Source organism: Channa argus, chromosome 21 (assembly GCF_033026475.1).
Source record: "Channa argus isolate prfri chromosome 21, Channa argus male v1.0, whole genome shotgun sequence".
NCBI classification, from domain to species: domain Eukaryota; kingdom Metazoa; phylum Chordata; class Actinopteri; order Anabantiformes; family Channidae; genus Channa; species Channa argus.
Genome location: NC_090217.1, coordinates 10759629 through 10786220, shown reverse-complemented (window position 1 = coordinate 10786220; position 26592 = coordinate 10759629). Strand labels below are relative to the sequence as shown.

At 38.1% G+C, this 26592-nt stretch overlaps 1 protein-coding gene across 3 annotated transcripts in view; it reads left to right on the top strand.

Moving 5' to 3' along the window:
* The window catches only part of atxn7l1 (ataxin 7-like 1), a 30034-nt gene extending 7894 nt beyond the window's left edge, over positions 1-22140 (top strand). For 2 of the 3 annotated variants that reach the window (XM_067490884.1, XM_067490883.1), the window contains exons 2-11: positions 4283-4391; positions 4950-5148; positions 5245-5672; positions 7892-7974; positions 9770-10026; positions 11378-11591; positions 13120-13241; positions 13786-14331; positions 14815-15061; positions 16707-22140. In XM_067490884.1, the coding sequence (XP_067346985.1) occupies positions 4376-4391; positions 4950-5148; positions 5245-5672; positions 7892-7974; positions 9770-10026; positions 11378-11591; positions 13120-13241; positions 13786-14331; positions 14815-15061; positions 16707-16724 (2130 nt within the window). In that variant the 5' untranslated portion in view covers positions 4283-4375 and the 3' untranslated portion in view covers positions 16725-22140. The remainder of the gene's footprint in view (positions 1-4282; positions 4392-4949; positions 5149-5244; positions 5673-7891; positions 7975-9769; positions 10027-11377; positions 11592-13119; positions 13242-13785; positions 14332-14814; positions 15062-16706) is intronic. The other variant, XM_067490885.1, reaches the window with a different exon arrangement.
* The last annotated feature ends 4452 nt before the right edge of the window (positions 22141-26592 follow it).

The following is a 26592-nucleotide window of genomic DNA, read 5'->3' as shown; positions in this document are numbered from 1 at the left end:
CTAGAGTTATACACGCCTAGTTTGCTGCCCAGCTTTGGTTTGTGGGAAGCGATGGTCATAACTTTAAGCTAAAAAAGAATTTAGAAATGCTTAAGATATGACAAATATTCTGTTTAAAAGGGTTAAGATGTACTGTTTTTTATAAACCAAAGACTTGCTGCATTTAATAGGTTTCAATGTTCTTAGAGTAAGGAAAGCATGTGCTGTATGTTCTTAGTGTAAATGTCCCCACTGGCATATGGAGTAAATCCCTCATGCTGGCAGTGTTAGCACCATGCTTTTAGTTTATTACAGCAGACCAGGATGCCATGGAGACATTTTCAGGATTCAGGATGTGTGATTTCCCCTCTTTTTTAAAAGAAACCTATTTTCATTTCATTTCTGACTTCCAGTCTTTTTCAGTGTGTGTCTCCTGGCCTCTCCCCTGCTGGTAGCCTGCTGAGTGATTTGAGAAAACTGGAGTACTTGATAAAGGGGTTATGTTGTTGTTCTGTTGGTGGGAGTGTCTGTATCTCACTCTACTCGCCATGCAACTTTTCTTTGTAGCGATGAGCCATGTTGGAAAACAATTTTTTCCAGTATTTTCTTTCGGTTTCATTTTACTACTGAATTAACAAATATTTGGACACAACTTTCTGTGTCTGGCTTTGTTGTTGATGTAAAAGTGTGTGCCTGGGTTGTGGTATAGTAGTTCATTTTCACAAGATGTTTGGCTGTTCTTATTAAGTTTTGCCCTTAACCACAAAAGCTGTACTTAGTTTCCTTTACTGGTAGATTTGCTCCTTCCACTGTTGTTGTGTTATTATTGTGTTGTTATTGCGGCTTGGTTGTGTGTGAACCATTAGCTGAAGCTCAGGCCAGTTAAAATGCTAGTTGCTATCATACATCAGAGATGCTCTTTCTTAAGAGTTTATGGTGATCAGAAAAGCAAAGTGCAAGGCATGAAAGTTGTTTTTACCTCCTCACAGGACCAAAAGAAGACGCACTGCTCAGCACATGACATTTAACATGCTGTATGTGCAGAGGAAGATGTGGGTGCACGTATTAGTTAAACTAGCTTGCTAACAGAACAGATAATTGGAATTTTTCACAATGACTCGCATTCCATACATAGAGCATAAAATAATGATGTTCACAATGGTAACAGTGCTTTTTGATACAGAATGTCCAAACTACACTTCCATATGCGTGAAAGTTCTCAGCTCTGTTTGATGCTTCTACCATTTATTCATTTCTTTCTTTATGATTCTCAGTACATATCATAGTGTCTGCAAAGCCTCATAGTGATTTTCTTTGTGGCAGGTGTCTGTGCTTCCAGTTTGTTTTAAATTCAGCACATGTTTAATCATCTTAGAGAGTGGTAAGGGCTGAGACATTGAGTATCACTATGTCTCTGAGCTCTATTCACAGCGACAAATCTTTCTATCGCCTGTTCTGACAGTAACTATTGCTTAGTGCTGTTTACCTGAAAAAAGCTGTGTTGTGTTACTATGACAACCCACAACTGTGATTACTAGTGGTAGATGCAGCATAACTGCATGTAGCATGTAGTTTATAGTGAGTTAACACTGTTTTTAATTGCATATTTCTTATGACTGTGGTATATTTGGAAACATAATAATAAAATGTTCAAATAAATGTCGTTCAAATTTTTATCTGGAAAAACAAATAAGATAATGTCAAGTAAAAAAGGAAAAGAAATAAATCTTTGCCCTAGAACATTACATTACAATGTACCTTCCTGTAGCTTGTTTACTTGTTAATTACAGTTCTAACTGTAATTTTACACTTTACAATTGCAAAAATATTTGTGAGGCTGTTGGTTTACTGCAAAATGTATGCTAATTGGGAGCATGACCTAACTTAAAGCAAATGTTAAATAGTATGTTATGAACAGATCTTTCAAAAATATTCCTATTTAGTGTTCATTACTTTTTCGAACACAATTTCTAGCCAGCTGCCTTATTTTCCCATATCAGTTTCTCTCTCTTCCTCTTTACCATGCTTTTCTCTCATTGTAAACAAACCCAGCTGAGCTCTGACAGCCTCTGCTTCTTCATCCTGCTTCAGCTCCACCCACAGCAGTTGGTGGCCAATCAGCAGCCAGCTTGATTCTGAGCATTGCCATAACGACAGGCAGGCAGGAGAATGTAGTAGTGAGGGTGCCCTTGTGGTCAAGTGGCTTAGTGACCTTTCCTGGGCATTTGTCCATGTATTGTAAATCAGTACAATTATCTCCCAGCTGGCTCCTTACTCACGTGGATGATTGTTGTGTTGTTGTAAACTGCTTAACTGCACATACAGATACACTACATGTTAACCCTGTCACCGTTATAAAATAACCGTGTATATTTACTTCAATACCGCAAATTGTATCCATTTTTTTATTTCTTTCATTTATTTGTTTGTTTGTTTGTCCTTTCGGTTTATCCTGTGAGTTCCGGGACTCCACAGTGGATCATTTGTAAGCATGTTGATTGGGCAGAGTTTTTACGCCGGATGCCCTTCCTGACGCAAAATCTGACCCTAAGGGTGGTAGACAGCTGCTCTACCAACTGAGCCACTGCCTCCCCCAGTGCAAATTGTATTCCCTTATTATGCTTAAATAAGATTTTCCTTAAACTGTTTTTATTTTAATGTTGCAATGTACAGTAAAGCCAATCTCAAAGAATTTAAGCTCTTGTATTAAATAAAAAATGAACAGAAGGTTGAGTTGGACCCACAAAGTCAGAGCTGTACTCAGCTTGGCCAAGTAACCACAAGGGCACATCTGATACCATATTTCGTTAGTTTTATTATTTACCTTATTCCTACCTGGAAAAATGTTCCCTGAAAAATAACTGAAAAAAAATCCTGTTTCACACACATTAAAGCTTTACACACTAAGTTAATTTCTACAGTACAGCTCCACTGATCTATGCAGATTAGTTAAGTGTGTGTGATGTTTGTAGCTGGATACCTGCAAAGGTGGCTCTGGACTTTGATCCTGTTACTCTGAATACAGCTGCCTCCCTGGTTCTTTGCTTCCACTGTCCTATTTACACACCTGCTGCACACAAACGCGCACACACACACACACACACACACACACACACACACACACACACACACACACACACACACACACACACACACACACACACACACACACACACACACACACACACACACACACACACACACACACACACACACACACACACACACTCACTCACTCACTTGCAATGCATTAGTTTATTACCTAGTACTATGCCCACACACACCCGTTATACTCAAAAATGGTTAAGTTCTTCAAAACACATCAGACACCTCAGACTTTGCACACACACCCCCTCAGTCACCTGCAGCCCACTTTCATGTGCAGTTAGGGCAAACAAACGGGTACGATTATTCTGTGCTCAGCCCATGTATGGCAGCATGTTGCTGCTACTATATTTGTTTATAGGTTTTTCAGCGTTTTGTCAGACATACAATCCCTAATACTGCTTAATAACATCAAAGCATGATAACTACAAACCACATTACTGAAAAAGTTTGGAGAATTCTGAAAAGTTTGCATTAACAACAACACGTCTAGATGTATTTTTGTATGTGGTTTTAACTTGGACTTTGCTTACACATATCACATTCTCTTGTCAATCCAGGCCCCAAGGAATTGTATTCGTGGACACTTGATTTGTACATTTGCTATTTATAGTTCATGTACTGTTCATAAGTAGTTTTTGTGCTGTTTCTGTAGAAGAGTTTGTTTGCACAGAAGGTTTTTGCACTTATGTACCAGCATAGTTTTGTTTTGTTGTGGTGGCTAATTGAGCACACATGTACATGCTAAAATATAACTATGTAATAAAACATTTAAAACAGTTGTAAAAATATACAGTGCTATGGAAGTATAATTAGAACTTAATAAATTGTTACTTAGCTGCTCTCTTAAAGGTATTTCATCACTCTCTGGAGTTGTAGGTTTGATTTTTATGAGCGGACAGGAAATTCAGCTAACCACAACAACCAGCTCTTCCAAGAATTAACAGTTCTTTATCTGTCAGCTACAAGTTGCTAAAATGTGCAGATGTTAATTATGCTATTAGTTATTCACCTCTGAAAGGAATGGGTTAAATACAGATGAGATTAAGAGCCATATTTTTCATTTGAAATCGGGAAAATAATAAGATGTTACAGTTCATTTCTATTAATAGAAGTCCAAAATAGTCTTTTACATATGTACATTTTCCCCACTTCATTTCTCAGTGTTTGACATGTTCAACCCTCTGTTTCCCTTCAGGTAGCTGGGGTGTAGTTTCCCTGTGAGACAGACAGTGAGAAACAGACAGTCCTGGGCCACAACCCCCATTCCCTCCCCAACCTGCTCCCAGACATGCATAGCAAAAACCGTAAGTGGGAGCTGCACCTCTCCTCTCCTCTTTTCTCCCCACAACCTTGTCATTTACAGCTTTCCCATTTATGTGTCCTTCTGCATATCAGCATTACTTCACTATTTTGATAAGATCTGGGTTAAAAAGTATTTATAACTTTTGGTTTTTGTTTGAACTTCACATAGTAACAGATTGGTAGAGTTTATCACACACGGACACTTCAGAAGTTGTCAAGGAAGTTGCTAATTAGAGATTTTTAATTAAGTGCACAAGTACACTTAATTGATTTGTAAATACCAAATTCTTTTTTGAAAAAAATAATTGCACAGATTTGCCTTCTGCTGTGTCACAATATGGCCATCTGGCACCTAACCAGGGTAAAAAAAGAAAAAGTTGGTTTAAATGCTACACTAAACACTATTTTAGACTGCAGTGCTAAGTTGGCACAAATTAGATCCAGAAAATTAGCCACATACAAAAAATAATGCGTGATTTTTATAGTAGCTTGTTTTGAGTTGTGCACCTAATGTCACCTTACACATAAAATCTTTCTCCTTCTATTTTGGCCTGTTTCAGAGAAGCGCCATGGCTCCCCTGTCCCCTCCAGGAATCCCCTGATACCCATGAAGCCCAAAGCACCTGCAGTGGCCACTGCTGTGGCTCCCAGTCCTGGGGACACGCTGGCCTTCAGGGTCCCGAAAGATTACCCTCACTCCCGCTTCAGCAAGGCACCACTTGCTGTTTATCCTCCAAAGGGAGCACGGAACAAGACGTGGTGGGAAATCTTTTTTTTACTTAACACCTCCCCAAAACACTCAGCTCCCAAAACATGTATTTAAACCTACATTTTTTACTGTTTTTGTCCCCCCAGTGTATCGCTTCCAGTTGTGAGCCTGGAAAAGATGCCCTGCCTCAGCCGAGCTGACTCAGCATCACACGTGCGCCTCACCTCTTCGTCCTCCTCCCCTTCCTCCCTCAAATCACCTTCTCTCACTCCTCCATCTTACCAGCGCTCCTGTGAAAAGCTAATGAATGGTTGCGGTGTCAGCGGGCCATCCACGCCGCATTCCGCCACGCCTCCCTCCTCTCTGGACAGGAGGCCCAGTCCGGCACGCTCTCCACTGGACAGACGGCCTCCGTCAACCCCTTCGCCCTCCCCGCTGGACAGGAAACCCTCACCATCACCTTCGCCTTCTCACCGACCTGGCACACTGCCATCATTACTGTCATCATCACCATTGGAAAAGAAGCACCAAAATGGAACTAAGACTTCCTCCAGATCATACAAAAGACTCTCAGGTTAGTTCTAAGAATTTACGGTCATGTTGGTATGAGTCCAGGGGAATAAATACGTGTGTGTGGGTGTGACGCACACATTTTATTTTTGTTTGAGAAAGTGTAGAAATATGTCAACAAATGACCAAAAATATTACCTATGTGTACATTCAACACAATAATAATAAAACCCATTAAACGTTAAACCAAAGGAGACGCACTGTGTCATATTGTAAAACTAGGTTGTTTAAAACTCCACGAGGTTCCTTTTTAATTAAATTACAAAGGGTGAACTGAGTTTTGCAGTGAATTGCACATAAATTACAAGGTTTGTTTGGTGCTGTTATGCAAAAACAATGAATGTGTAGATATGGTTTGCAAAGCATTATGAATTTTCTCATTTTTTTTGTCTGGAAAAAGTGTGGTTGCAGCATATTATTATTATTATTATTATTATTATTATTATTATTATTATTATTATTAACACTCATCCTGCTTTTTTAAACAAAAAGCAGTAACTTTGAGCCTACTGTGCTGAAAGAACCTTTCTGCTCTTGCTGTTTAAATTAATGTCCTAAGACCTATATAAGAATTCTTGCCTTAATGCATGTATGCATTCAGCTCAAGCACTTCAACTTTTTTATGGCCGTATCCTTTAGGGAACTTTTAGTCTTAAGGTTTGGCTACAGAGGTGGGGTACTATTACTATTAACCCGGTGGTCCTCTCTTAACTAGGAGGTGAACATTTGTTAAATAGATTTATGATAGATGCTTCTGGATCCAGTTTTTGGTTGTCATGTCTCTCTCTCTCCAGCTTTTTTTCTTCTTTCTCTCCTCATTTCTCCCTTCTTCCTCTTCGTTTGTGCTGTGCCTTGCTGTGCTCCGAGCCTCTGATTTACACCCTCTAATTCACAAGCTCCCACTGCCAAAAAGCTGCTTGTCTTCTTGAGAGATTTTCCCCACCTCCTGTGTCTCTCTATTTTTTTTGATCCTCTCACTCTCCACCTCCTGCCTCAACCTACTCGTCCCTCTCTCACACACATATACTTTGTCCTAATTTTTTCTTTCTCACACTCCTCCTCTCTATTTCTCATCACACTGTTTCTCACTCATCTTTAGTTTCTCCTTTCTTAGCCTTCAGTCTGTGTTCCTTCCCTTTTTTCAGCTTCCTTTTTAAGTTACTGTATGAGCACAAATGTTTGTTTATATCTAAGTGTGTGTTTGTGGCCGTTGTACATGTCGTGTGTTTGTCTGTCCACCCGTTTCCAATGGGGCTGTCCTCCGATGCTGCAAACACAGAAAGATTACAGGGATTATAGCAAAGGCCAGCGCAAGATTACAGCCCTATGACAGTAACGGTGTTTAAGATAACATGCTGACTGAACGTTGTTGTTGGCCAGCGAGTTTGTATAGAGCAGTACTGCCATTGGTAACAGCTTAGAAAATGTTGATGAGAGTTCAGTTTGTAGACTTTAACTGAAAGTTTTAGTTGACATTTACCATTTTGCCCAGAATAGGTGAATTAGTGAAAGTGTGAAACTGAAATAATTAATTTTTATGTTTTAAAAAAATAAACTTTAATTCAGTTTGTGTGACAGCTAATGCCGCGTTTTGTGCGCTTTATATATAATAAATTATAAAGATTATAATATTTAAAGATTTGTGTTGTCATTGTGTCTGCTTGTGTTGTGTCTGATTGTCTTGTCGAGGAAAAGGTGACCATACATCATAGGAATTGTGGCCACAACTGCTTGAACAAGGGTGATCGGAGAGACTTGAGCTGCAAACAGACGTGGTCTTAGAAGTTAATGGTTACATTTCATCATCAAGTGCATTTTCCCATCCACATTCTATTCATGAAAGCAGACAAGAGACCCTGCGCTGTCAGTTGCTGGTGACTCTTGTCATACTGCCAGAATGTCCTGTCAAGAATAATTTGTCACAGCGTGACAATTTGGTGTTTGATACTGGAAGCATTGGTTATAATGTCACACAGATTAGTACTATTAGACAACGGTGGCCTTGCACCACTTCTAAAGGATTGAGTGAACAAAGCAATATGTGTGTAGACAAATATCATTGAAAGAACTGCTGTCTCAAAAAAGACGGACTAATGCACTCATGCTATTGTAACGCTCCCGCTCGCATCAAATGTGATCTGATTCTTGAAGAAAGGAAGAAAGAAATTACCCAATTACGGTCTTTAGGCCTAATGCATGTGTGTGTGTTTGTGTGTTTTACAGGGAGAGTGTTTGATCCTAACAAACACTGTGGAGTCCAGGATCCCGAGACTAAACAACCATGCACACGATCTCTAACCTGCAAGGTAACACAAATACAGTCACATAAACACTTCAGCTCTGTGTAGTTTCTGGCCAATTTCCTGCTTCTTGTCTAATGTTGTCTGACCAGGATAGCGGCTTTATTTGTTTATGAGAGTAATAATATTGAAGGGCACACTTGCATCACTACTGAAGGACTCCAACCCACGTCTATGACCCCGTCTGTCTCTGTGATACGCCTGCTCTTTACACACATTTCTCAGCTCATGCTCGGGTAGCAGTGCTGAGGCATTTTAGGACTACAGTTCCCTTGATGAAGTAATTATAGATGTTGGATAGGACCACAAACAACATCTTTCAGCAGTAATACTCTATTTTACTGCCCTTTAATTACCTCCAGCAAGCTTTACTAATCACTTCAAGCTGATTATTAACTAATTAAAGATGTTCAGGCTAGGACACTGATGTTTTTTATTTTTTGACTCATTAGAGTGAGGCTAATCATATCTATACCGTCTCTCAAGACTTTTAATAACTATCATTATTTAAATTTAATTTATAGTGCTATGATTTGAAGGTAGGGAGCTGGTGGTGTTGTGTCTTGACAATGTGCTGGCCACACTGGGAAAATGACAAATTACTTGAGTAATCATTTCAAACAAAGCATAATTTGTCATTTGGAGATGGAGGTGGCTCTAACTGGCACCTGCTTGTATTTGCTCTCAAGTCATATCAGGGGCTGTGTTTATCACACACTTCAAAGTAGAAAATCAGTCCTGCCTGTCCAGAAACTGACACTTTCGGTCTGGTCCCTACTGTAAGAGGTTAAGCAACTTTTTCTAGGATAAGTGCTCTTAGCTGGTTGACGAAAGTGTCAAAAACTGTATTTGCAGAAACTGGGTTGACTGCTTCAGCAGTAATAAAGCAGACTTTGTGTATGACTGAGGGTTTTCTAGTAAGTGCAGCCTAAAATTTTCCAGTGTTCAAATGACATTCACAATTTAAATGCTGTATTGTTGCATAGTTTTGAGATTAGGCTATTTATTAGCCCAAGCCTTTCATTTTAGCAAATACACCCTTGTTAATAAATACAAAACTTTGTTGCTAATATGCTTAACATACACATAGTAATGTTGCTTTATTTTTAACTTGACTATTAAGTGCAACTGTGTGTAAAGTTCAATAAGTTCTTTGCAGCTCTATAAAATCACTGCTTTACCATAATCAATCTCTGACAGGACTAGTTATTTTTGCTAAAGGCATATGTAGATATTTCCTATCAAGATGAAGGCAAAGTACTGCCTTGTATGCCTTGATGTTTGATTTTTATTCAGTGTCACATGGTACACACATTATATATAGTGCCCTTAATTTTCATGCATTAGCCCATTGGATCCTCATTATGACCTTTGAATAAATACTAGAATCAATTATGTTTCCACAAGCCATATCCTGCTTAATTCAGCAGCCTTAGACACACAATTTGTGAAAAACCATTCGAAAACCAAATGTTTAATGGCTGGTTACCTTCCAGAGTAGTTGGAAGGGTAGACAAGCTTACTATGCAGAAGGCATTATTTACCCATGCTAGTGTGGTGTGTCATGAGCAAAAGCATGGTGCAGTGATGATGGAAATTGTCCTGAAACCAGAGACCCATGAGTCAAACCCCTGTAAGTGTAGCCATCACCTCTGTTGAAGTATGTTTGAGCTGGATTCTGCACAGATCAATATTTTCATTAAGAAACTCTCTCTGGAAATAACCTCTTAACACTTATTAGCCCACAGAAGGAGATTTGTGAAATTGAAATGATCCTTTTTTCTGCTGTTTTTCATTACAGACTCACTCCTTAACCCACCGGCGAGCTGTTCCTGGCCGGAGGAAACATTTCGACATCCTCCTAGCCGAACACAAAGGGCGAGCCAAAGAGAAGGAGGGAGCAAGGGAGAAGGAGAAAGACAGGGATGGAGCACAGGGAGGGAAGGAAGGGTGCAGCCAGAGTATTCAGTCACAAGAGTGTCCCAGCAAACCTCACTGCCCAAATGGACGACCTGTGTCAACGCTGAAGCTACGGCTGGCAAATGCACACATACCCAGGTAGGATAGAAGCAACACACACAATAACTACGCATGTTTATATGAAAGCAAATTAAGGCCGTAAGAAAATTATTAATTAACAATTAATTAACTAACTGATAATTTTACTTTGAAAACCATCCATCTGAATTTTTAGGTATGAATTCCCTTCTTTAGCAAATTTTAGTAGTCCACTTTAAGTGATGCAGTTTGAACCTTCTGGTATTATATGCCTTTTTTTTAGTTTCACAATTTCAGAAATGTGTTCAATATTTACAAATTCATTTAAATTAAAGTTGTCATTTTCAGATATAAAAATTTTAATCTATTATTAAAACTACATCAATTTTAGTTTATCTGAATATTTTGACACCAAATTATGCAGTTGTGTGACCATCTTAAAATAATGTACAGAAAGAAAAAGCAGTCTAATATCTGCATGTTTTGTTTACATTTTGTAATTATTTTAAGAGAGAAATGTTAAACCATGTTATAAAGTGTTATATATTTGCTCATATTTAAACCTACTACAACTACTACCACTACTACTACAAATAATAATAATGATGATTACAAATATTTGCATATTACATACTTTTTAACTAATTTTGTATGTTTTGTTGTTTTTTTTTTTAATTCTTATTACACTTTTTGAACAGAAGTCTTTTCTTAATGCACATTTCTTTGTATGTTTGTCAACATTTTGCTAAATCATTTAGACTTTTAATTTATTATTTTAATAATGGGTGACTTTCAATTAACTTTTTTCTTTTAAATTTTATTGTACTTCCACCTAAGTATGTGTTTTAGTGTGTGTTCACATGACTGCAGTTTAACTGTAGAGCACTCAGACAGATGCTTGTCTGTTAATGTTTTTTCCACCAGGGGATGCTGTAAACACCAGTGAGATATTAAAGAACTATTACTAAAATGATGTCCAGATCCTGTCTGGCCTTGTGAAAGTGTTATGAGAGGCTCATTTCCTCTTACTGTTTATATGATGACCCTGTGTTTGAAAAAGGATGTAATTTGGGATTTTGTCACTGCAGCAAGCTAAAATGACTTTTATTACAGCACAAGGGAAGATATGACATGAGCTTTTGTTTTTACTGTCATATTTTTGATTTCTTTCATTCTTTCTTCTGCTCTCTTCTCTTCCCCTCAATCTTTCTCACTTCTCACTCACTTATCCTCATCTCCCTACTTCCCCTCTCTTTCTCGACTTCATCATATGACTCTATATTTCGATCTGCCCCTCCACTCCTTTCTTTTCTTACCTCTTTCTGTATTGTTTAATTTCACTTCTTGGCCCCTTCCACACATGTCCCTATATTTTATACACCCTTCTATGTTTCTAAAATATCCACTCCAGGGTTCCAGGCAGTTCCACCAGCTCCACCTCCAGTCCTCTACCCACAGCACCAGTTCCTGCCACGGCTCCAAACCTAGAGTCCTCTCCTCATAGCTGGCTGACAGCAGTGGGAGACGTCGGTCAGTTTTCTAGTGATGAGGGAGATGCAGAGACTCCAGAGGACACTGACAGATCTGCCTTTTATTACTCTAATCACCACCCACAGCCTTTAGGGGTAAATAATACTAACACAGCCGTAACAGACATTTTTTAATAATCCATAACCTCAGGGCATTAAAAACTGATTCACACAGCTTTTAGCTGTTGTTTACCTTTAGACCACACTGTCTGCTTTTAGATTATTTTAGTCTGTGTTCAGCTTCAGCTGGAACTCCCACCCAGTGTTTTCACTGTAAAATTATAAACAAAATAGAGGTGACCATTGAGTAGGTCTGGTTTTGCCACCAAAACACCTCTTTGGAGAATTGAACCCACAAGTCCTTAGAAGGTATTTTCTGGTACTTGACAGCAAGACAGCAGCAGCAGATTCTTTTACCACTCTAAGTTGAGAGATGGGGCCTTCATGGATCTGACTCCCATGGTGCATCCTGGTCTTGTTACTGCCCCAGATGGACAGTGAACAAGTGCTTACATGTTAAAACAGGAATCATCAAACCAGGTCTAATTCTTCAGTTTCAGTTTACTTAGCCATGTTCCAGTTCTGATCCTCACATGCCATTTTGTAGGTGGCTTATGCTGTAGACATGGGTCAGCATGGGAACTATGGTGTGGGACTATGTAGCACATGCACAACAAACTACAATGCACTGTGTGTTCTGAAAACTGTTTTATCAGAACCAGTATATACCTGTTAATCTATTTAACTTCGCCTTCGCTCCAAATTTGCGTCAGTGAGCCCTGACCAAGTTGCAAGTTCACCAGTTTTCCTTCCTTGGACCACTTTTGGTAGGTCCTGACCACTGCAGACTAAAAACTTCCCATGAGAGCCACAGTTATGGCGTTGCTCTGACTCAGTGAACCTTATTTGGCCCATGTTAAAGTTTCCTAAATCCTAATGCTTGTCCATGTTTTCTGCTTCCAAGCTTTAACTTCCGGGACAAAATCTCCTACTGAACACTGTACATCTTTTACCCATAGTTTCAAAACAAACGTTTGTGGTTTAATGGGGGATTTGGTGCAGGTTCTGAAATTTACAGAGAGGTTTTCAGACAATCAGTGCAGTATCGTGTATTTTTCCAAAATATAAAACTATTCCTATCTGAATGACTATTTATTAAAACAAATTCAAATATATTTGTACATTACAGATGATAGTAGAAATGTGTTTTCGTCAGTGAGGACATGAAGGTTACATAACTCCATTAAATTGTACAATATACTTATGATCAGTGATTTCACTGATTCAGTGACAATATAAAAATGTATATAGTCATTGGTTTGGTATTATCACCCAACTCGTTTTTTTCTTTTAGATAATAAACATTTTAGCATTACTTGTAGTAGATAATCTTTCATATGTGTTTGTGTTTAATTAGAACATTTTTCATCTTCGTCTTTCCTCTTTTTATCTTTTCCATCTGTCTCTATTTCTGTCATTTGATGCCACTTTACTCCACATGTTCTGTCTCTGCCCACCTATTACTTCCTCCCCCTCTCTCACATCATTTTCCCTCTTGTACCACTCTATCTTATCTGTTTTTCTCATCATTTACCTATCCCCTACCCCCTCTTTGTCCCTCTAGCTTTGCATATTTGGCAGCAGGCTTATGGGGCGGGGCCACTACGTGTTCGACAGGCGATGGGACAGGATGAGGCTGGTGCTCCAGACCATGGTGGAGAAACACCTAAATGCCCAGATGTGGAGGTGAGTATGCGTAATTCTACATTCTGTGAGATTGTTTTGAATAGAATAGATTATTTTTCAATTTTGATTTTGTGGCTACGGTATATTAAGCTCTGTGTTTGGACCTTAGCACCTCTAATTCAAACAGGTGGGTTTTAGCATGAGGTTCACTTTCACTATGAAAAATGTGCTGACCTTTTTTATGAGATAAGAAGAATCTAGTGGATAGGTTAAAAATAGTTTTTAATGTCCTGTGTAATCAAACAAAAACCCAGTTCATTTAAGGTTCAACAAATATACGTGAAAGACAGAGAAAAGCATGTAGGGACAATAAGTGTTTTTATTATACTAAATAAATCACAGGGAAAGCAAAATCAGCTCATAGGTTAAAGATGTAGAATTGGTTAAAGTCATGCTTTCCCTATTTATGTAAACACAGAAAACCATAGTTCAGTAAATGACGTTGCATTGATTGGCAGTTCAGGTTTAATACCTGGAATCTATACTGGCAGTGAAACAGATTTATTGGTTTGGTTCTTATCAAAACATCTTTCCTATGTTCCAGGAAAGTGCCTCTGGCTGCTGAGAGCTTCCTCTCCCTCTCCTCCTCTGGTACTTCCCCCGCCATGTCCCAACAGACTCCGTCTCCCACCTCTGTCACTTCTCCTCTCCTTTCGTCTCCCTCCAACTCCCACTCCTACACTGCCACCTTCCCTCAGTCTGCGTCCACAGTTAGGGTGTTCAGTATCCGAGAAGCTCCACAGCCCCTCACCGCCCTTTCTGCACAGAGTAAAGCCCGTAACAGCACGCATAAAGCCAGCCAGCCATCCAAAGACATTCAGGACTCGCTAGTGGGACCCAAGAAGAGGAAAAACTCTTCCTACTCTTCCTCCTCCCTCTCTTCATCATCCTCTTCTTTGTTGTTTCCAACTGTGGATACTCACAAGAGGAATGGCAGCAGCCATCATCCAACAGTACAAGGTTCAGGGGGCGCAGCTGCCTCCCCAGCCAAGAAAAAGGGACTTGGTCGTGGGGGAAGTGCGCTTTGGCAGAGTGCAGATGACTGGCTGTCTAGATCTGAAGTGTCTCAAAGCCACAACTCACAGAACAGGTCGGTTGCAGGCTGTGTAAAATTTAGACAATAGTAGAAAATTAATTAGCCTTAGAGCTTGAATATTTTTCAAAACTCTATTTGAAATTTGTACGCAAGATTGAATGATAGATTTCCTTTTGTTTTGTTACTGTTAAAAATCCTGTGAAAGTTTTCTCTAAAGTTCTTATTCTTCAGGTGATACTGAAGAACAACATGACAGGTCCCTGTATATAAACACAACGGATTCATGTTTTCAACGTTGTTTACTAAATTTAAATTCTTATTAAATTTACTGTATCAAGAGAAACTCATAAGAAGCTGGTTCATAAAAAAAAATACAACAATGTGTAAATAGAGAACAGTGCAAGGGTTGTGGAGAGCACTGTAAACCTATTGTGATGATTTTACACTTGGCAAAATGGATCCTGCTGTACAATAAAGGATCAAGTGGATTTTACTTTATTATTAATGGGAGCTTTTCTCTTTTCTGTTCCTTTCAAGTCGCGATACTGGCACCACCAATGTACCCTACTCACCCAACAGGGAGCCAGCCTCTGCCCCCCATCAACTCTTAGCTCCCCCCTCTGGCCCTTTGGCTTATGGGGGAGGAGCAGAGGGGAGAAAAAGGAGAAGCCCCAGCTCCTACAGAGGGAAGGCCAGTAAGCTCAGCAGACCAAGCGGATTGGAGAGCCTCTTTGGTAAAGGGAGCGAAAGCGGGGGAATACTGGGGCCTGATTCTCCAAAACAAGTATGTTGTATATACAGTCTTTTTATTATCTCTACTAGAAATACGTCTGAGTATAGTTACAGACATTGATGAAATTGGTGGTATCCTTTCATTGTCTCTGAAATAACATGAAACCGACAAAAGTGACAAAAATGGCCTGGAAAAAAATAACTGCCCCCTTAATCTAATGTTTTGGCCACTATCCCATGTGACTTAAACCTTGCTTACAATATTTGGAGCTGTAGTCATAGGGGCATCAAAATCCTTTGATGCAGTCTTAAAATCTTTACTTTGGACATGCTTATCTATAATTTTCTTTCTGTTCTGGTTAAACAACCCTCAGGTGCTTTCTCTGGTCCATTAGCATGGTTTGGATGTTTTCTAACAAATCTGTCTGTGCAATTGTGATTTGTTGTATTTTATTTAATACATTTTATTTCTTTAATTTCTTAAATGTTTCTTTTACTTTTGCCAGTTTCTAGATATTAGGGTAAATACAGCTGTGGGTTACTTCCTTTTTTTGTGGAAGGATACCAACAATTCTGTGTACATCTGTAGATGTTATCAATTGTCATTTGACCAAACCAACCTGAACTTTGGTCTGAGAGTCTCTATATGTGCATCACCTTGAGAGCCATTATTTGGAAGCTTTTGATCTCTGATCAACAGCAAAGCCAACAGCTTTTCTCTGAGCTTTTAACCATGTCTGATGTTCATCATTAAATAGAGTTTACTCGGTCATCATGGAGTTTAGTTCAGTTATGGAGCTTTGCCAATGTGATAACAGTTGGTCCTATAACAGAGACACAGCTTCCAGTAGTGATTACTGAGCAAACCATCAGATAAGAAAAGACCATGAGATGTCTTTGAAAGCTTTTGAAAAGGTTGTGGGTTTTTTTGTTTCTTTTTTTGTTTTTTGTTTTAACAGTAATTCATAGAAGGACCATTCATGCAAGTACATTCAGTTGTTCTTAAGAGTAAAGGACTATGAATTGGTGAAACAGAGAGCGTGCATATGTAGACATGCTAGCAGGGTGGCTTTGTGAAGGTGCATGTCTGTGGTCCATCATTTTGGCTTAGATTAAATTGTAGTGGACAGATTTAAATCTGTTGTTGTAAAATTTGGTTTAGGCATTCACGGTCCTCATAGGATGCATCCTACTGACTTTGGTGATACTGAGTCTTTTGATAGCACCATCAATTATGTCAATATTTTAAACTATTCATTACTATTCATACTTAGATTAATAGGCCAGGCTAATGATATCAGCTCAGCTATAGTTTGTGTTTAATGCCATTCACAAATATTGGCATGCTAACATTAATATAAGGTGTAAAAACTGTAAGCATGACATTGTTTGGTAGGAGCAGGTCAGGAAGAGTTCATTTTATGATGTCCATGTGCTAGAGTACAACGCATGGTCCTGTTAGTACATTTATCATTTCTAACCATTTGTTCAAATAAAAAAAAATATATTATTTTAATATATATTTGCACAAGAATAAGTGCCCCTACTGCAAGATATATTGATATCACACAGGTATAGAGCAGTAAGCTGTCAATCAAATATCCAATTACCTATTTATCTTTTGTAAAGCTATTACACATTTCTGTAGAGATAGTAAAAGACAGACTTTTAATACACCCCTGTCCTCCTCTCTGCAGGCCAAGTTGCATCACTGACCTGTTTCGTGGACAAAATGTTGGGCAGCTGTGCAGGCCACCGTCATTTGTGACCTGAGTTCACCACTATTTCACTGACAGCACCAGTCAGACAGCGTCATCTCTGTGATGTCACTCCTGTCTACTCAATGACTGTTCATTTCACTAGCTGTGACATCAGAGCTCTGGAGTCTTTGCCCACATTTGGGTTGTGGCAGTTACTTCCTCTCTTCACCCCCCTAATTATGGACCGTTTTGACGAAAAGCTGCCGTGCATCACTGTGGTCATGGTCTTTTCAGAACAAGACAGTGAAATCCAAAACCGTATCTTCTGAAAAGGGAATTAGCCATGCAGAGTTTTTAAGGTATGATCAATAATGCCACCACTGTACAGTTTCTGAGGAGGCAAACAGAGCTCATTCGTTGGTTCAGACCATTGTCCTGGTTTCTATGTTCGGTCAGCAGACAAGGAAAGAGGTCTGTGGTTGATTTTAGGAGATGGTTGAAGGACCTACTGACACGACTACTGTAGGATTCAGACATCAGCTATGCCACCTTAACAGCCCCCCCCCTCCACTTCCCCCCCCCGCCTTTTTCTTGTCTTTCTGATTTTAGCAGTTTTAAGTTTTTTCCTGCGTTTTCTTTTCATTTGGCCTCGCGTTTCTTTCTTTCTCTGTGTCATACAACTTTGTTTCTCTTTTTTCTTTCTCACCCTATCTCCCTATCCCTCCATCCTTGCCTGTTCGAAGTGCACTTAACTGCCCTCGCCTCCCCCTTTCTTCGCTGACTCCAGAGCAGTCTCCAGCAGTGCCACACAAGGACCTGATCACACAAAAGAAGAAAACTATTTCTGTGTTACCAAGGACATTGCAACAATGCATTGTAATTTCAATGTAGGAAGACATTCAGTTTTATTTCAAGGTTGTGTTGTTTTCTCTTTGTTCTGGTTCAATTGTTGCAAGAAAGACAAACTCCTGTGCCAGGACTTGCATCCAAAAAAGGAATTAATACCATGGTGTTGGAAATAGTTTTTGTTTGTTTGTTTGTTTGTTTATTTGGTACAATAATTTATCATTCTTAAATGATGTTTTCTAAATTACTATTGAGGTTTGTGCTACAAAAGAGATTTTGAGCAAAAATTGTTTCTATGGCATTTTGAAGAAATGTTGAAAGTATTATGACCTTTCATATTGTTAAAAATGTGTACATATCTGTTATTTTTGTATTTATTAACAATTATCCCCTTTTACTAAAGATGAGCTAAATGAGGCAGTATTTCTGCCCTCATACCTTGGTCTGTGTTTAATAATATTGATGAAATTGGCCTGGTTTCTCAAACCTTCAAGACTGTTTATTTGCATGTCAACTTAAGTTTGTATAATCACACAAAGAAAGTCGACATATCTGGAGCTTTCAACCACATCGAGTGCATCATCTTCCAGCTTTATACCCCACACTAATTGCATACATAAGCACATTATGATATGCTGTCTATACAGTTAGTAGCCAATAAATCTTCTATTTAATTTTTATTTAACTTTTCTATATGAACAGGAAATGTTATAACATGCACACTGGTAAATCAATTAATCAATCTACTTCTTTTCAAAGCCACAGCCAGGTAATTTTGTCACAGAGATGATAAATAAATGTTTTTTAAACATTTAATGCTGCTTTTTTTTTTTTTAATCCCAAAATGTTTCTGAGACTTTTTTACCACTATTTTTCTAATTTTTTTGGGCTGCTTTGTGGCAAATATTTTAGCACAATAATGCCCTTAAATAAGATGCCTGCTTGTAATGTAGACTTCAGCAGTAGATGGAGCTTACACAGTTACAATGGAGATTGCCCAGGTGAGATTACATGACCTAACAAACACACAGCAGTGACCTCACAATGGTCGTGGTAATGTGCATTGGGTCGATTTTATTTCTAAGGCAAAGAATCAATATTCGCGATATTCAGTTGCGTTATATTTTAAAGTCTTTGTACCACTTACTGAGCATGATGGGAGTCAGAATTGTCACAGATCAAATGGCTCACTTCACAACTTGTGGTGACAGTGTGGTTTGTTGTTCCAATTAGACACAAGGAGGATGCAGATCCTCCTCCAGGCAGGAGATCTGGGCCTGATCCCCATGTGTTGATCAGGATACAGCCAGTTAGGGGAAAAATAAAGACTAATGTGTGGTCCTAATGGACCAAAAATATCTTGTTTCAAAACCAGTATTTCACACATTATTATAACAAGGTGCCACCGTTGTACATTGTGTATCGAACACAAACTAAGAAAATGTGGTTTTGAGAAACCAGGCCCCAGTTAGTATTTTCAGATAAAGGTCCCCGCATTCCTGTTCACCTGTGGTTCCACCCTTTTTTTCATACTACTTCCATTGTAAACAAATATATTTTTAATATATATATATATCTTCCAAGACCAATCGGTCCAGTCTAAATGTGATTGTGCTTGGTTGTTGGTGTTAGTCAGTCCCAGGTCAAAATGCTTTCACTTACATCTCCAGCAGGTACCATTTCTTCCTTAGCGGCTCAGTAGTTCGCTATGCTGAAAGTAAGGCATAGTCATTCCCATCAGCCTTTTTATGTGGCTTAACATGTACGATATGCATACACACTGTATGGCATCAGTAAAACAAACAAAGAGCTGATCGAAAAGTAACACAACTGTTTTGTGAGATCAATGTGAATACAATAATATGTCAGAAAACATGGAAAATCCTTACTAAATGTCTGAAAAGCGCTATTCATCTGGTGTTGCTGATAAAGCTGAAGTAACTGAAAGCATTTTGATTTGCTTGATGACAGCCTGAAGCAGTGAGTGATGCCCCCACCTGGTACAACTGCTTCAGTGGAAATAGCTTCTAGTACTCATTTGTTTTTTTGTTTTTTTGTTCTTGTCTCAAAAGCATCTAAGCACTAACAATGAATGAATTGTACATATTCAGTTGTATTTGTGTTATGCTTTTCCAAGTACTCAAAGTGCTTCCCTTGATGACACTTTATTCATCAATGTGTGAGAAGATTGTCTTAACAGCTCTTAGATCAGTTTAGCGATGCCGGCTTGGTGTTGTTTATTTTACTGTAGATACGCAAGGTTTATCTGGATACTCAAAGTGTACAGTCAACATGCCTACAGTTAACACATACTTATTTTCACAATCTTCTCTCTTTAGCAGCCTCTTGCCACCTGCCGTGCTTAAACATGTTAAGGACAACAAATCTACTATAAAAGACCAACAGACACACTAGTATATAGATGGTTATTATTGGTTTACCAGCTAAAAATTAGAGTTTGGGTGGAAAGTTTGAACTTCTGGCTCACTATCCTACCACATTTGTCTACAGAAGAATTGGCAATCTTTGCGCTCAGATGTTTTTTTGGGAAATGCCACCTAGACCTACTGTTTATAGTAATAGAAATAGGTTGTTACAGTTTGTTGCAGCTAAAATTGAGACAGAGCTCCTGGATGTTAATTTCAGAGCAATTGTACGTTGTCTTTGCTGTATATTGGAGATAACAGGTTTTTTTTTGTTTGTTTGTTTTTTAAACTCACCCTCTTCCATTTTTGCACTTTCTCATAATGCCCAAATCTTTAATTAACTTCTATTTATATAAATATTTGATATTTGAAAAATTTATATCTATATATTTGTAATAGTGATTTTGGCAACTTCGGTCAAAGAAGATGAAGAGTATATTGTTGGCAAGTTGGCCCGTAAACCAGCATATTGTTTTAAATTTGTTGTATCCGATCCAAACTGTGGTGAATGTTGAATGTCTGAAAAATGCCTTTTAAAAGTTTGGGGTTTCTTCAGTTTCACTGCAGTTGGATCAGAAAATGGATTTCCCATCAAAACAGTTTAATGTTGTAAAAAAAAAAAAACTGGTCTTATATCCAAGCTTTTATTAAATGATTGAAAGTGGATGTTGTGTTATTTGTAAATCAGATATGCAGCTTTTAAATTAGAAGTCCTTCTGATGGTAAATGTTTTGTATATTTTACAAGTCATTATCGCAGCTGTCTGTTGAATGTGTCGCATCTGAGCAGCTAATCTTCTGTGTCTGACATGATGTTTTTGTGGTGCGCTGTCGCAGTGTTCTGACAAGGAAACTTCAATGTATATATTTTTAAAACTTTTTGTCACTATTTTTGTCAATATTGAAAACTCTAAACTGTGCTGAGCCCCGTCGGCTCCCATTACAAATTCTAAGAATAGTTGTGACGTGATAATTTTGCTGGTTTTTGTTTTTATGATTTTTAATATGATTGTAGTGGAGGTGATGTTCACAATCACATATCTCAACAAATATTGGATGAAGAAGATTGCTCTTACTGACTTTAGTTTTCCTCCCAATGCCACCAGTGTATTCATATTTTATGAAAGGTCCTCACTGCCATACAGTTGACAGAAATGAAAAAAAAAAAATATGAACATAACATTTAATGCAAATGCAGCTTATACAAATGTTCCTTCATCAGGAATCAAGTACATTTTTAATTAATTTATCAAGGGACAATGCAAACTTTTACACCAATGCCAATTTTATTATTTTACTATAATTTTTTTTTATACACGCTTTGTACATTTTTGTTACTTGTGATGATGAAAGCTGATGATGAAAACTGCATTAGCTGAAAGTGCATTAGTATTATATAAGGGGTAGGGGTAATTTTGCATCCCCTAACATTAAAACTGCTTCAAAGAGAATTCAAACTTAACATTAAACCTCAAACTAACCTAAAATAATAAACGTTACATTGGTGCAGAAGTTTGATGAATTTCAATAATCTCTGATGAAGAAATATTTGTAACTTTGAAACTAACTTAAACCTTCCAACATTCATTTTTTTTACTGCTCAACATCAGATTGTCTTGTGCAACACATACAGTGTACATCATTTATTTAAATTATAATCCAACCAGATTCTACTCAATGAACAGTAAATGGCACTCTTGAACTTTGAAAGAAGTTCACCTCTGAAGGCTGATAAAACAACTTACTGGTTCACTTAATACTCCAACCTTGCAGGCAACTCACGTATGTTGGCAGGCAAATGAAACCAGAAACATCTTTGTGGAGCACATAATTAAGAGCATAACAAGTGGTCTTTGGGGAATCCCTCTTTATGCTTGTTGTAGGAGAAAAGCTAATTCCTTATCGAATCCTTTGTCAACCATTAAGCATGGAAAAGGAGCTCTTTAGTTAGGAATTCGCTGCTTTAATTACAGACCATGTGTTCAGATTTTCTTTTATGACATTCGTCTGATGTGCCAGTTAGGCAGAATTTGCACACATTGAATATTAAGTCAGACTTTTGTGTCACTGTAGTGTCTTTAACTGCCATTTTCTCGTCATATCACTGTTATGGCTGTTTATGTTATTCTTTACACTAAAGAACGAGCTACTAAGACTTCATCTCTGCTCCAGTACATCACTCAGCAAAATTCCCATTCAGCCTTAGAAAGAACACTGTGAGCAGTAATCAGGGATTCGAACAGGGTTGAGCATTCACTATATATGCTTATTTACTTGTTCTTAACTGTGAAGCTTTATGAAAGGAGTTTTTTGAGCTTTTTGAATAAAAAAAGGCATTTGGCCATTTTAACTGCACCCCTCTTGTCCAAACTTGAGCAACTTAAGCTTTCTTTTCATCTTTATTTACAGACTGAGCCGAAGCCAATTTGGTATCCAGTTCATTTTTCTACAGCTTTGCTGCCTCATTTCTACATCAAAACCATCAAGATGAGCATGCTGATCTTAATCTGAACCTTAAATAAAACCTGTTTTTGACCATTTTACTGATTTCACACACATTTACAAGGCTAATAGAGCTTTAGATACAGCATTTTCCTGTCTGCCCTGTTTAATAAAAAGAGTATTCTACTGACATGCAATTTTAGATGGGGGCTACACCGACTGTGATGACAAAACTGTCTTCTCTTTTAACCTTGCAGGGTTCTCTTTGTCACCGTTGTAGACAATAGCTAATTTGTGCTAAGGTCTGAGTCAGATGTGACTGTAGAGCCCTGGAGAGCAGTGAGTGAGTTTTAAAAAAAATGTACATCTCATAAAAGCATGGGTGAATACTGTTCCTACATTACTCCATTTTACTGTAACCCTTGTAACTTATGTGTAACCTTTGGTGCTCAGAGATTTACATGTGCCTTAAACTTACTGTCACTATGTAAAGTTTGAAGCCGTATTGCTAGTGGTCATACTAGACCATGTGCAGCCGTAACAGCAAAACATCTCTGCACATTTGAGTGCACAGTTGAGCTAGACCATTTTTCATTTCTCATGAATTAATCTTGTAAGTCAAAGACTGGACTCCCTTTAAAACATTTCAAAATGTCTACAGGACCTAGTAATTGAGTGGAATTAATTGATCTAGCAGCAAGTGCTGAATTGTCCATCCGGTAGTTCAATGGAGTTCAGAAAACAAAACTCATTGGGCCTTTATCTTGGTTATTCTCTTATCTGTGACAAAGGTCAGGAAGGAATGGAATCTCAGTTGGCAGGGAGAGGTGTGGAAAAGTTAAATTACACATGAAAATGAAAGAAAGCTCACAACACTGCGTGGTCACGGCAGGCGCCTAGATGCGTAGCTCCACAGATTGCTCTGAGGCCATGAGAGTCTTTTCCACGAAAAGAAGCTGCTGCATTACTTTTCATGATCACTGTTCCAAACAAAACACCATGATCTCGCCTCATAAGCACAGCCCATTTCTAAACATCATTTTTCTCTCAGGAAGAGGAGAGATTCAGCCTAATACAGACTGTTTGTGTTGGTTTCAACAATTAAGTAGATTTAATTATAATTGCATCCTATATATAAAGCCGAGCAATTTTGTAGGATAAAGTGAGGTGTAAAAATTGGTTAACCATATATATACTTGTAAAATAGGGTCTAGGACATTGTAAGGCATGTCCTTTTCCATGTAAACAAGTCTCTTCAAGTAAAAAAAGAATACATAAAATGCAAGAAACTAATTATGATTAAGTCATGATAAACTGGTCTTTATAACTGCTCTGACAAACTTATTGTGTTAAACAAGAGCGAAGCAATGGCTGTAGTAACATGTACAGATGGCTTGACTGCCATCTATTACTCCTCTCCAGACAAATCACTACATCCAATTAAATTTATTTGAGCATGACATCCAGCAGGCATTTTCTGCCCTGCTGCTTTCCTGTGTTGCTCTTACATCTAATGGACTGAAATGACAGACAGAGAAATACATCCCCCTCAAACATCGACACCTTGTGGCCAGTTGCCTCTCACAACCCAAAAATCTCATCATCAACCACAAATCAGATCAAAAGCACTCAGGAGGATATACAGCAAAGTTAACCTTAATGTAGGGAGCTGCTCTTATTTTGATTTCATTTATTCAGGTACGCCTTGTGGGATGAACCATTACTGCACAGGTTATCTTTGAATTTTTAATTACAGAGGCTACCATGTGACTTGTAGTGATGTCATATATTCACACATTTAAAGAAGCTGATTGGCAAAATTTCTTAGCCTCCTTTTATTTATTCATTATACACTTAATGATTAGAGCTTTTATAACCTTTAAAAGTGCTTTAATCAGAATATTTGCCTTTAGTGGAAAGTTTATTAGGGAAAAACAAGATTTTTCCAGTCTGATCTGTTCATGCATCCCACTGGAATCAAGTTGTACCCTAATCTCCAGCCTCTTCAATGGTCCTTATAACCAAGGCCTACCTGTAGCCCCCCCCACCCGTGCTTATAATTAAAAACAGACTATTTAAATTACCACCATAAACTATTTATTTGTCAAGCACAAAAAGAGTGCAAACATGTCACTAGGTGCTGTGATAAATGCAGCCTGCATGTAATTGAGAAGATAAAAGCTTTCTGCTCTTTATGGCCATATCCATGAATGCCGAGGAGTCCCCCCCCCCCCCCCCCCCCCCAACCCCACCCCACCCCCATTGCAAACAGCATTCTTATGATAATGGTATAATGCTGGTGCTTTAGTTAATTGTGTATAGGCGATAGTGGTGGGCACCTTTTGTTGTGAGCTCTCATGAACCTAAAAGGAAAGCGCTGGCAGGAATTATAACTCTTAGAGAACTTCTCAAATTCCCACCAACAACCCAACTTTCTTAATATGTTGCATTTAATGAGTTGAATGTTTGCCTTTGTCTGATTTAAGATTTTGTTGTATGTTTTCAAAATATGTATTTGTATTTTTTTTTTTTACACATGTGATATTAAATGGTGTCTAAATGCTGCCTGGTGAGAAATGAACTATGCATGTGAATAGCTCAAGATGTTGCTAGAAATAAGATTGTTTACAGAAGGTGTAATCAATTTTTTGCAACATTTAAATGGAATAATGAGTTTATATTAATAAATAAGGTGTAAATATGTGCACATGTTATGCACATGCTATAGATTATGGTTCCTTATTCAGCTCCTTATTAAAATGATTCACTACTGCACTAATAAGGTTTGACCAGAACCTTTTAAATCTTAGTTTGCTCCACATTCTGGCCTGCCTCATTTGTACCACACCAGCGCAAATACCTACTATTACTACGATTTACTTCACAACAAAATCAGAGACGCTTTTGATCTGTCTACATTCTGCCGATCACCATCAACAGCCCTAAGTTACGTACCTGCATTCGTTCTGCGGTGTCCGCACACCTGCACAGTTACATAATTCCACGTACAGTAGATTATAGCGCTACTTAGCTTAGCTACCCTGATACTTTTCCCTTAGTCATAGTCAGTGGACACGTTAGTTAGTAATGTTGACTGTGTGGCTGGTAAGTGGTCACGGGTGTCCCTTTACTTTAAATGTCTGTGTTATTCAGCTTCTAGAAAGTAATGAAATGAGCTTTGTTTTCAACAGTGTGGAAAAAGGGTAACGCTATGAATTTGCTAGCGCTATATTTGTGCATAGCATTAGCTATATGCATGTAAGTTTTCCAATGTTAGCTGTTATACATTTTTCCAGTTAGGTTTCGTGTTCACTGGTTCTGTAGACCTTATTCAAGAATATTGCTGTTATCTGGTAATATATCACTAAATAATAGCCAAACGTTAATGCCCCCCTCTCAGCTTAAATATTGATGCTAACTTAGCTAGCTTATATTTGTGGCATTAGCGTTAGCTATCCAGCTTTGGTTAGAAATGTTTCCCCCACCTATCAAGTTATTACATTAGAATATGAAAATGTTGAAGAATTTATGGTATGATTCTTTGATTGGTTGAGTTACAGTTTAAAAAAAAAACATGACATAAATTATTTATCTAACTTACATTAATAGCTTATCATTGTTACTTCTGCTGCAGCTAAAACTACTTGGCTTCTCTTGACCTAATGCTTTGAAGCCATTTTCTTCATTTTTTTAAAGTTTCTATTTATTTGCCTGCATAGTGAACTTTATTAACACACAAGCTAAAATGAAGTAATACCCTTCACTTCTGTTTTGTCCATTATGACTTATGAATTGACTCTGTTTTGACTTTGTGAAAGTACATAGCTGTGATGGTATAACTATGGAAACCTGCTGGAACCAGGATGTGAGACATTATAATCCGCTGTTGGGAAAGTATAGTTGAGGGGTCATAGGTGGGCGTTTAGTGGCTGAAGGTAGTTCATCCATAATTATTTTCATGTATGCAGTAGAGAAGGTAACATTTAACAAGTACAATAGTTTTCTTGACAGCCTAATTCTAAAGAAGAAAATAGATAGTTCTGACGTGGTTCTGAGGAGAAACTTTAAATTTGTGTCCATGGATACACTTTCATTTTCTTGGACATCTTCATTTGGAAAAAGATGACCTGGGCAATATAATGATCTGGACAATTTTTTTTAAAATATAAT